Source organism: Camarhynchus parvulus, chromosome 1A (assembly GCF_901933205.1).
Source record: "Camarhynchus parvulus chromosome 1A, STF_HiC, whole genome shotgun sequence".
NCBI lineage: Eukaryota > Metazoa > Chordata > Aves > Passeriformes > Thraupidae > Camarhynchus > Camarhynchus parvulus.
In genome coordinates this window covers 50,712,952-50,725,844 of record NC_044586.1, presented here as the reverse complement: position 1 = coordinate 50,725,844, position 12,893 = coordinate 50,712,952, and the positions used below count along the sequence as shown (strand labels likewise).

At 39.7% G+C, this 12,893-nt stretch overlaps 1 protein-coding gene across 11 annotated transcripts in view; it reads right to left on the bottom strand.

Annotated features, from left to right (window-relative positions):
- Positions 1 to 12,893, bottom strand: part of PLXNB2 (plexin B2) — a 251,912-nt gene that overhangs the window by 36,605 nt on the left and 202,414 nt on the right. For all 11 annotated transcript variants that reach the window (XM_030961143.1, XM_030961139.1, XM_030961142.1 and 8 more), the window contains 2 exons: positions 12,227 to 12,375; positions 9,208 to 9,316 (listed from right to left, as the gene is read on the bottom strand). In XM_030961143.1, coding sequence (XP_030817003.1) covers positions 9,208 to 9,316; positions 12,227 to 12,375 — 258 coding nt within the window. The remainder of the gene's footprint in view (positions 1 to 9,207; positions 9,317 to 12,226; positions 12,376 to 12,893) is intronic.

Here is a 12,893-nt window from a genome sequence, read left to right as displayed (position 1 = left end):
AAACTGTTTTGTTTTTTTTTTTTTTTCTTAGAAAGGCATCAACTCCACCTCTTGGAATTGAAAGCTCAGCTACACCAGACAGGAGAACTCATTGCCCCCCTCATGCATCCATTGTGCACACACATCTCAGTTACACTTCAGGCTGAATGGAAAACTGGGGCCAAGAACCACTCTGGGAATGAACACAGAGAGCAGCCAAAGAGGAAGTGGAGTGGTTATGGCTAACCCTTATTTTGTCTTTAATTGCTGATCTTGCAGCTGTCCCTCAAAGGACTATTTTAAAAGCGCTTAATTCAAAATATTCATATTTAACACATTTAAAGTAATTCTGCAAATACCAGGAGCTCTCAAGAGAACAAATAATGTGGACACTTCATAAAGATGATCTAATAAGGAGAAACTGAACGATGCTTTGTGTGCAGAGAAATACTTCAGCATGACTGCTAACACTTTGTTACTGTAAACTTGGAAGGAATATTATTTGATTAATTTTAACTTGCTATTTTCTGTTTCATATTTCCCCTCTTTCCCTTCCTCTTAAGGACCTGCCAGAAAAAATAAGCAGCTGAAATAAATTATCAAGAATTTTAACAATTTTAATAATCATTTTATTGCAAAACCAATGTGCTATGAATAAGTTTTATTGCTCCTCTAAAATATTCATGGATGGCTCAAAGAACAAAGCTCCATTGGCCCACCTGGCAGTCTTCTTAGGAGTACCAATAAAGGAAAAAGTAGGGTCATGCAAATGCTCAACCAGAAAGCATTTTTCAAAAATGCAATTTGGTAGATAGGATCAGGAGGAGAATGATACTTTACTGAATGCCAAGTTAATTTGAAGAAGTGGATCAGTGGTGATCCAAGACTTCAACAAGAACTGTGTTACCTAAGGAGAAGGCAGCCCCTTCCCATGGTTCAGCAGACAGACAGACACATACGGGTCCTGGGAAGGTGCCAGGTCTAATCTCATCTTACAGAGTCTTATCTTGTGCAGCCTGGCAAAGCTACACCTGACCCACAGCTCTATGTGGCTTACCAAAATCCTACATGAGATTCCTTCTCCTTGCAGAGGAAGACAGGAAGACAAGGGGCAGACAGTAAATCTGTCTGTGCAAGCCTTCTTTGAGGGATAATAAAAATACTGCTTTTACCAAGAGCCCTTTAAACTGAACTCAACCCGAATGTTCAACTGTTACAAATGGGACTGATAAGCCTCCAACCTCAAGTGCTGCAGTATCAGTGATGCTATTTTTTTCCAAATCCCCTCAAGGATTTCTTCTCTCCTTCTTTCTGCCCTTTTGTCATTTCAGTCTCTGAATCAGAAGTACACCTGCTGTCATGATAAATACCTCCCTTTCTTTTTCAGCCCTCTGCACCTTGAGATCTTTGTTGGCTCCGTCAGAAGACACCCAGGGGAACTCAGACTTTCTATAACATCACTGTAACATCACACTGCAGGGCTCAGTGCAATTATGATGTTAAACAGAACATTTGATAATGTGTCCTGTATGGAATTTGTAGCAGTCCTGTAATAATTCTCCTGGAAAACATCAGCCCTTGTGAGGACTTGGCAATACTTCATTTCTCATGGACACAGTAAAATTTAAACAACCCTGCAAATGATTATTTAACCCTTGTTTTATAATTCCTTTAAGTGTAGAAAATAATTCAAACATATTTCAATTTTTCTCTTATTTTGCTTGAAATGGAGGAATGTTTTTTCAGGTCTATACTTCTTTTGTCACTGGGAAAATATTGTTCATGTCTTCCAGGTAGTTTAATGCTTGAGCATAAATATTTTCTGCAATAACAGTCTACCTTGTTATGAGGGCTTTTTGATAGTTTATTTTGAAAAAGCCTATTCCAATGTCTGTCAGCTGTTCAGTGGCCTGGTTTTTGAAGAGTCTGGAAAGCCATTTCCCAGCAGAGGGACTTTGTGCCACCAGGACTCCCCACTGCCTTTCGTTCTCATGATCATGCCCTATGTTTGCAGAAAGTGGATTTGCCGTTTTGATAAAACCTGTGCAAATCCACAGCTATGCAGCTATGCTGTTCAGAATAAAATTCAATACAATAGTTCAGTTGGGAGTGATCCTCAATCTCCAGGTGTTACTTGCTCCCTACTGCATGATTTATTTGATCTAAACAGGATTTCTTGCTTGTAGGTCCAACCAGAATACAGCCTCTTTGCAATGGGAAATTTGAGTACTTTCCACATAAATCTTCCTTAAGTCATACCTAGATGTAATAACGTTGAGTTAAGGATCTCAAAGTCCACCTGCAACCCAACTTTTCCATCTCGTATCAGACTGCTGGGTAAGTATTCCTGAACTGATAAGTAGTTTTCCCAATGCTTTGATAACCACAAGGCTATTATTCTTATTGGAAGGATAAAGGTGCTATAAATAGGTTATCTCTTGTGCTTTTACACCTGCGGTTAGTACCCATCCTGTTGCTATGGTTTACCTGAAAGCAGTGGTTATCTGCTCCAAGCAGTGAGACAACAACACTTGTACATTGCTTTTGGTACCTAATGTTCAAATAATGAGAGCATATTTAGTAGCAAATTCATATTTCCTCTTTGTAATACCAATGCAAATGTGGCATTTAGATTCCTGTGTGCCACTGTCTTATCCTTGCTTCATCAGCACAGAAGTAGTGGGAAAAAAACTCAAAGAAAAATATTGACAAAAAGGCTCCAGCTGGCCCAAGTATATCTGTGACTTCACGTTCAGGCCATTTTCCAGTGTCCTGTATTTTTCATCACAGCCAGAAATCTCTTCTTTGCTTGCTTTGTTTTTATCTTTTGCCCCTTACTTAAAAATCTGTTCACAGAAATGCTGTGTGTTTTTCATTGTAGTTTCATGCTTTCTGTATGCTAGAGGGTAAATTATCTCCATGTCTGTTCTACTTATAATCACATTTAGACATGAACTTGCTTATTAGCAGTGTACATGGCTGCTGCTCTTACGCAGCTACTGTAGATGCTCTGAGCATTCACATTTAGCTCTTACATTTTTTATCCTGTTTATTAATCTGCAATGAACTTTTAAATCTTTAATGTTTTATGAGTAGCAATTAGTCTTTTTGCAGAGTTAGGAAGGTGATATCTTATTTCTTCAGATTTTTTTACTTCTATTTTAGTAAAAAAATACCGTTTGTAGTCTGAAAATTCTCTGAGAGAGCTCCTAGCATTTTAGATCTCTGTGGTCTGCTGGTGTCAAATCAAAGACCATCTTTTACCTAGCTAGCAATGGGTTTATTCCTTTTTTCTTTCCTTTTTTTTTTTTTTCCTGGTTTTTCACAGTTTTCTTTGCAATTAAAGATATAGAGGTGTAAAAGAGAACCATTCCCCCAGCCTCTTTTTTGCTCACTCATCTTGCATCTGGGATTGGATTTTCCAGACAGATTCATGCTCTTTTTCACTTGTTTTGTTTGCTCTGCAGCTTTCCTGGTTTGCACTGTCATGTCCAGCCAACTCACTTCTGATCCCTTACAAACCATCCAAGAACAAGAGGAGTGCACACCCATGGAGCATCACCAAAGTTCTGCATGTCTTCTTTATCTGTTTCTCTGCTTTTCCATTTGTCTGTCATCAAGCACAACATCATCTATCCTAAGTTTGCTTTCCCAGAAGAATTCCTGGACATGACTCTGTAAATAAGGGATACTGTCTACTATGGTATCCATCTATGGTAAGCAGTTTCTAGCCCATGAACTACAACACTGAGATAAAACTGCTTGCCCTTTATTCTTCACTAATGTAGAAAATCAAAGAGAGAAACAAAAAACCACCAAGGAAGCTACTGGTGGATCACAAGAGGGGCCAGAAGTTCAAGAACAGTTGGACAGCAACAGAGGAGAGGAACCTAACAGAGATGCACAGAAACCTTGGCATGAAGTCTGTGCTTCAGAGGGGGATGCTGGAAAAAACACAGCTGTGCCAGATCACAAGCAGAGACACAACTGGGAAGGGAAGAGAGGATGGTGTCAAAGTATGGCCCTGTGATGCTGAGAGATGCCAGCTGCAGCACAAGAGGAAGCCAGCAACAGATGGAGGTGTTCAAACGGACACGATGGGCAGCAAATGGCAAAGCCACCTAAGCTCCCTTCTGTTGGCTCCTGCAGGCACTGACCTCCATTTGGGGGTTTGCCTTTGATGCAAGCGCACTTCTTCACAAGTAGGAATGGGCTCCTGTTCTTCCACACAAGCAGAGAACAGGGATGCTCTTTCCAAGACCTCATGACAGAGCACACAGATGTGGATAAGATTTTCATGAATGCACAGGCCATGTTGTTGCTGTGCCTTTATCACAGCCATCTTTCCTTCACAAGTCCTTCCCTCTTCTCATCCTGGTTCCAGCTGCAGTAAGTTTTGGCTCTTGAAAAAGTAATTTTTTACCAAAACTATCTGCCTCACACTGAAAGCCAAATTATTCTGCCAACTCTTGCATGTTATGCACACAAAAATAAAAGGCATAGCCCGTGAAGTGCTGTAGACACCAGCCAGCTTCTTGGAGGTCAAAATGTCATTTCATGGACTATAAAGGTAACCACAGGAGCTAAATTAACCCTCTGAGTGGGGAACTCAAGCCATTAGGATCTGTTCTTTCCCCCTCAACTTCCCTCCTTTCTCAGACTCAAGGGAGCCTGTTTCTTGTTTTTTCAGACAAGCCACCCACTCACAGGATATTCAAGCAGAGAATTTCCACTGTGCATTCTTGGCAGTGTGGTGCTCACCGCAGTGGCTGACCTGACCCCCTAGCTCTCCTCATCACAGCAACCATAACACAAGTCAGTTCCTGTAACAGCAGAGAGATGAGGAACTGAGTCCTGCCTTTCTGGGGCTGCTTTGTCCAAACCTTACACCGTGTAAGCTGATCAAATGCTTCCAGGCACTCCAGGTGGCCAGGCAGAGCATTTGACTGTCAATGTGCATTCTGCATTGGCTGCTGTGGATGGGACACTTAAGCAAAGGGCTGGTATGTTAAACAACTTTTTCTTTGGACTGAAAGCGGCACCTTTTTATCATGAGGCAGACACCACATGATTTTCTGAAAACACCAAAGAACTCTTCTGACAGGTTTGATGGAGAAATGGGAGCATGCATGACTGGAAAGTCTGCACTATCATACATCCAGTGTTTACTGGCAGCTCTTGAGCAGAATCATGAGTACTGGATGGTGGGACATGTATTTAAATGCATGGCTCAGAGGACAGAGAGTTAAGACTAATAATAGCCACATGAACAAGGGCCAACTTCACTAAAACTCTCAGCTGTCCAGGAGTTCTCCTGTCCCCTATACGGACTGACACACAAACAAGATGTACTGCAAGACTTAAAAATAAAATAAGAACCTCTGGAAGCAATTCCAGACTTCTGTGGATGTGTGGTTTATCAGCATCAATCATAATGGCAACAAGCATGTAATTTTCCCCACAAAAAACCCCACCCAAAGCCCCCAGCTACAGTGTAAAAGGAATGTATTGAGGAAACGACTCAGGGTGAAAAATCAAGGAGTGAGCTGAAACCCTCCACAAAAGCCTTGAGGCACTGATCTGGTGAGAGCTTCCAGTGCAATTACTTCAAACATCACAAAGCAAAGCAGAGGATGGATGCACGTAAGAGGAAGCTGCCACATTTGGGGGTAGATTAAGGTGGAAGAGTGTACCTTGTTAAAAGTAACTGTGCTGTTCATTTCACATTCAAACTTCCAGTACGGTGAGTGTTCATGTTTTTTCTCAGGTCAGGCTCTAATTTATCCTCCCTTCTTCCTCTTTTTGTTATTCATCTCATTTAGGTATACAGACATCCTGGTTTACAAGAAGTCATTTTTTCCAAGCCAGTTCCTAAACTTCCTTCAGCACCTCAGAAATGTATTACACTTTTGCAAAATTCTACCTCTAATTTCATCATCTTAGATTTATTTGAGCTTTCTGAAAAGTCATTTTAACCTGCACAGCCTAAACCTCACAAAATTGTTCCGACAAATGCTGGCGGTGCCAGAACCAGCCGCAAGCTCTTGTCCTGGTGCCTTGAGTCTAAAGAAGAGGTGTTCTGAGAAAAGAATCAGCACTTGTATGGGATCAGCAAATCTGGGCCATACACACTGGAAAAGCTTAACTCCTTCCTTTGAGACTGCTTCTCACTGCCATAGTAACAAGCAAATCAGATAAAGTTAGCAACAAATGAAAAAGCAGGACTGGCCTTTAGCCATGTTACTGCTCCACCTGCTCAGAGACCAGCCAAGCTGTCAGTGCTCCAGATGTACTGCATAGCTGGATATTAAAATTAAGCAGAAGTTCATTTCTATTTCACTAAACAGGAGAATGGTTATTGCCTGAGCCTGCTTATAGTGAAACAATAGAAATGTCAGCAGAGGATGACTGGGTTATCAGAATTTAATCTCATTGGGACTGTACTTGAACTGAACTCAGGCTGGATAGAGAAATTGTGAAGGGTAGGGAGACAAAAAGCTTTCTTCTCCTGTTGTGCAGCAAATAGAGTATTTACTGTACAGCACAGACACTTCTGGACCAAGGCATTTTTGTTCAGAAATAATTTTAAATTGAAACCATGGCTTCCCTTTTAACTGGATTTTTGACCCATTTCATGAAGGTCTTGCACATTTGTCAGTTCTGAAATGCTCTGTGCTGGCAGACAGGAAAGAAGCATGAGTCTGAGCCCCAAGTTGCTCTGACTATTGATTCTCATCAATCCACCTTTAAAAATAAATCACACTGTTCAGAAAATATCAACAAGAGCAAACAGTATTACTTGTAGAATCATGGAATGGTTCAGAATGGAGGGGACCTTCAATGCTCACCTAGTCCCACACCCTTGCCACGCACAGGGACACCTTTCCCTAGATCAGGTTGCTCCAAGTCCCACCCAGCCTGGCTTGAACAGTTCCAATAATGGGGCAAATACAGCTTTTCTGGGCAACTTTTAGTGACTCATCACACTCATCATATAAAAAATCCCTTCTTATACCCAATCTACTTGATAAGTGCTTTTGGTGGTAGATACTAATCACATGTACGAGGCTGAGGCAGTGGGGTGATAACTCTGGTATACACAGACACATCAGGATGAGCATCTCCAGTGTCCTTGTGCACTTCTGCCCTGTCATGCCACACACTGCATTCAGAACAGTCACTGTTAAAGATGAAACTATTCTGCTTCAAGTGGTCAGAGCTCACAGTAAAAACAGTAGTAGTGACCATCAGAAAGGTATCCATCCCATGTGCCAAAGAAACAGGGAAATACACATGAGGAAATTTATTTTAGGAGGGTTCTTGGAAAGAAGATTATTTTCTTTCCTTTGTATATACTGAGAGAAGAGGTTTTACACAAAGCATAGATTTTGCATGTCTGCTGAAAGAAGTCTGAAAAAAGCACTGAAACAAGACTGCAGCTTTTAAGCCAACATTAACTGATGCAAATGTCTGCTCTGATTGTCTGTTCTCATGCCAAAGCATTCGTGCCACACTTGCAGAGGTGCACATCAGTGTGACACCCCGTACTGACTTCAATCCTACAGTCCAAAGTTGGCTTCATTTTCTTGTGGAATTAAGAGAGATGAAACTACAAATCAGTATCACCAGTTTTAAGGTGTGAATTGTACAATTTCTCATGATTTCCATATTGTAAATAGGGTCCACATAGAAAGAGTCTTGCAGTAAATAAAAATGTTCTTTATCAGCAGTTGGCTTAGGCATCTGATTTTTCAGTGATCTCAGTGCAGGCAGAGACTGACACACAGAGAGTCTTGGACTTGCAGAAAAACATCCACCTAGTTAATGCTCCTGCACAGCCACTTCTCCCAGAACCTCACTGATAGGCAATTAAGAATCTTTCCCTGAAGTGGCCAAAAGCACTGGCTCCTTATATCCTCTCAGATGGGCTAAGCGGGGAATCACACCAAAACAAGTCCAAAGGCAGGCTCCAAAGCCTACATGGTTCAGGTTTCAACCCAGTCCATAATAACTTCACACGTTATCCATGAAAATCATGGATAGAAGAAGATCTTTGTACACAGCAGGATAGGAGAACTGGTGCAGAACACACCCAACAGATTCATGTCAAAATCTCATGTAGGTCTTACTGTCATAGTCTCTGTCCTAGAGACCACAAACATATACACACGGGAGATTATATCATTGTTCTCTGGTTAAGATCATATCCTACATTTCCACAAAGGAACACATGACATATTCAAGCAACAAGGGTAGTTGTTTTTTGCAGCAGCGTCACCAGAGAGAGGAGGTATTTGCTTGGAAATTACAGAAACCCCACTTCTAGCCTCTTTTGTGAAAACAAGAATATCCTCTTCTCAGTTAAATGTCATTCTTGACTTATTCCACTGCTGAATCCTTTCCTTTACTTCTCACAAGACATCAAGAATTAATGAGACAGAAGTTTAAATAAGGGAGAAGATAAAAGCCTAGCACACAAGTTATGTTTTATAGTTTTATAGGTGTAATTTTAAGTATCATTATGGGGACTGATGTTATTTAAACCTCTCAACTATCACACGATCTTATAAAATTTGAAGACCTCATAGATACAGATAAAGCTGCTAAAACCACAGGCTAGACCAGCCATAAGCTAGGGCCACGTTTAGAGCAAAGCAATTAACAGAGAAATGAAATTCTCTTTCATAGTCACACTGAAAACAAAGCACGTAAGTAATATGAATGCACATCACACTGTCTGTGGCTCTGCATGCCATACTTTTGAATGAAATAAATTATTAAAGAAATTAATGTACTTTCATTACTTATTCTTCAGCTGCTCTGCATTCATTCTTCTAATTAAGAAAATTGCCTAGACTAAATACTGTGATTAAAATAGTGCACCATGTATCTAGAGAATACCTAATTTTTTGCAGTGCTGACTTTTTTTATTTAATAGTGATACTTCAGAGATATAGTGTCACTAGTGAATAAGTTTATTCCAGTTGCTTTTTACCACATCTTTTTAACTTAGATGACAAATGACATCATCCTATTTTAAGACTCTTAATCTATTGATCAGAATTGATTTTTGGTATACCTTTTGTATATAGAAATGCTGGAATTAAGTGTTTTCTAATATTTTTCAATGTCAGTACTATTGATGAAACAGTACAACAAACACAAACAATTCTGTACTTTATGTCATACACAAAGTATAAAACAGGTCTCTGAAAAAAATGCACTTACCTGGTATGTAAACAACACTTCACTTGGTGATCTACCTAATTTTCCATTGATGTCAACTTCAATTTGACCTTGCTGTGGTTCATTCATGGGTCCAACTTGACACACAATCCTAAAAAGAAAGAATGTAAGCTTATCTGTTAGAAGTGACAGCTGCAATACCAGTGCAATGTATGTGAGCTACCACACACACTGCCAGCAAGAGCACCAACTTTGCTTTATCCTATGCTATGTAATCCAGTGCTGCCTCACATTCCAAGCAAAACCACCCAAGAATAGTTTGCTTGTCTATCCAAGGGCTGGTAAAACCAAAACCTGAGCACTGTACACTTCAGCAGTCCGTTAGTAGAAGTGCCTTCTCAGAAGACTCAAATTCAGCCCCATAAGTCAGCTGAACCTCTGCAACATGACATAAGATTTACTGTGGTCTTTGTGATGTTAAAAAACCCCAAACCCACAAAGGAGACCCCACCTCCTTGATGCAAACATCAGACCATCAGCTATCTTTTAATTTTGCGTGTTTTAACTGCTGATAATTTTGTTATGCATCTTGCTACCTTTCAGCTTCAAACCTTTTCACACCTATGATCAAAATCCCTTCAGAATTACTGTTCTCTGAAAATAAATTCACAGATAACACATGCAAATCAGAGGTCAAGGAGCACTGGCCATGAAAATGCTGCCTTAGAACTAACACTGCTGCTGAGTGATAGCTAGGATGTTTAAGTTGTTATTTCAAACAGGTAAACCACAGAATGATAGCATGAAAAGGCAACAAGGATTTGACACACTTGAAAACTGGGACAAATGCTTAATGGAGAGGTGATAATGCAGTTAGATAAGGAGGTATATAGTGCTTGTAGACTGCTCCGTTTCATACAGGCCACACCCTATGATCACTGCTCATTTCTGTCACTCTCCCTCCAGGATTATTGCTATTCTTCTTGAAGCAGTGCATGACTTCTTAAAAAAACCCAAAGTAGAAAAAAACCCTCAACTACTCCAAATTACTGGGTATAATGTACTTAAATCAGGACTTATAATAAAAGGATTGTCAAGTCCCTCTGCAGATCACTCCAGACTTTTTTTCCTGGGTACTGGCAAATGGACAAAATTCTCGGAATTCTTGCATGTCCTGGCATGTGTACGGCTGCCTGAGCCTGTTCCTCATCATCTCTCTACTGTATTCTTGGAAGTTGTATCTTCATGTCAGGCAGAAACAGGAAATGGTGCCTTTGGAGGAATTTTTACCATATGTCAAGCTAGGAAAGCAGTCGGGGGCCGGGGCCGGGGGCTGTGGGGGAAACATCGTAGCAGGGATTTTAATTGGAAAAGTTCCCTCCCTTCCCAGCACTGGCATTGCCTCCCTTCCCCCACATTACTAATGGAAAACTACAAAGAATGACTTCTCCAAGGCCAACAATTAAATCACCACAGAGCCAGAAAGCACCCTTAAGTGTCTTAAATCTTGCTGTGCATGGGAGCCACTGTCTCCTAAAAAGACTAGCTTTTAACTGATGAAGAATAGGGGAGCAAGACAAGGCACTTTTAATTATTTTTTTAAATTTAATTTTATAAAAAGAAGGTAATAATAATAAAAAAGAACAGAGGGAGATAAATACAGAAAATTAAAGATATCTATTTGAAGATTTTGACAACTTCTTTTTTTAAGCTTCCCTAGCCAGCAACATCCTTCAAAACCCACTAATTTGTTGATAAATGACATGATGCAAGTTGCATTTGTTCTCACCCATTACTACATTGCCAGAACTTAGGAAATCAGTAATGTTGCTATGATACAAGGAACCAGTCATCTCAGTTCTGGCTCCTTTCCATGTATTTAAAAATATCAAAAAGCTTTAGAAAAAGCCAAGAGGATGGGGAAATTCTTGTAAGGCTATGTCGCAATTCAGTGTAGCTTTTGCAAACACTGAAAATAGGGAATGGGGAAAGATGACTGGTTGGAAGTACATGTAAATGCAGGAGTGATGGCAATAAAATTGGGAAGCAGTAAGAAAGAAACAGCTATTCTTTACCTTCTTCAGTCCTAGAGGCCCAGGAAGCTTCTAAATGCCTGATCCATACATTGACTAAAGCTAAATATTTTTCAAAAGCTAAAAACGAATCACTTAGGTATCTTCAAAGTCACTTTCAAAACATGCCACAGAAATAGCAGAAGGTTACTGTGTTACAATTTAAATTATAGGAAGTAAGAGAAAGCCAAGGTTTCAATCGCAGCTTTCAAAAGTGAATGAAAGAAAAATCCATCATTACTCTTAATATTACTACTGAACCTTCCTGCTATGCTTTCCATCAGCTAATATCAAAAGGGTATTTCCCTCTTGAAATTAGAAGCTTGATATAATCTGTAGTAAACACCTAGATACCTACCTAGAAGAATTTAGGCATTCTGTTTTAATTTTTGGCACCACTTAAGAGTGTGACAAGTAATCCACAAAACATCTACCAACCTGCTTAGGCAATTCAACATCCATGGACTTGTTGGCTTTGAGATGAAACTTAGTCATCTACAGCTAAACCTAAGCTCTGGGTTCCCTCCCTGTCCCCAGGCAAGAAACTCTGTGGCTGGACTAAGCAGATTTAAGCTTCCTCTTGTTTTCCCTACTTTCCCATATATCTTGTATGCTTGCCTTCACTCTGGTTCAGATTTAGCAAAGTTTTAATGACTAGATGCACATGTAGAATGCCTTTAATTTAAAAACAAATAATCTTGATTTATGTGCAGTAATAGTTTTTGAAAGCTTTTCAATCAAGTAAGGAAAACACTTCAATCAGGAGCAGGATGGTAGAACACCATTGTAAATTTGTTGCTGTATTACAATCTATAACAATTTAAAATAAAGAGTCAGACATTTTACTATGAAATACTGCATGTATATCATAGCAATAGTTATTTTTCAAATGGTAACCTTTTGTAACCACAAGAAGATCATCTTTTCTTGAAAATTCACAGAGGTTCATTTTTTCTTCTAAAATCTTGTGAAAAGCATCCATCAATTACCTTGTGGAAACAGAGTAGAACTCCTCTTTAAAAAGGCATTCCTTGTCTGCCACTGTTATATTTTTTACATCTTCTGCCTTTATTCCCAAATTAGATCCCATTATGGTCAAAAGAATTCCACCACTTAGTGGTCCAGTTTTTGGCTCAATCTGTGTTTGCATAAGGGACAGGAGAGAAAAAAAAAGCAAAATTAAATACTGCAGTGACTATGTTGCTCTTCTATATTATTTAAAGCTACTTTGACTTACCAACATTTGAAATGCAGATGTTTCTTGTAGGACAAACAAAAAACAAGCTATGCAACTTTTTAATGTTAATTAATCATCTGTTAGCTCAGAACTAGTATTCAACAGCTGAAGATTTCATGTCTCCTGTGGCAGACTGTTATGTACAAAACTCTTGCCTGGTGTTTATTCTATTTTAAGTTTGCTTCCTCCACTGAAGTACTGTGATTGTGAAAAGCAAATGCATTGCACTCTTCTCACAATCCTTCCACAGAGCTTTTCCAGCATTTTGTTGTTGTGATTTTATCTTTTTAGGTTCACAGCAGAGCAGTGCACTTTCCTAACACACAGTGTTGCCCCACATAGTGATTTCAAAAGTTCCTCCAGTCCCTTGATTTTTCTTAGTGCATCTCATGGTAGGGTGCTGCAGCATGGGCTGATGC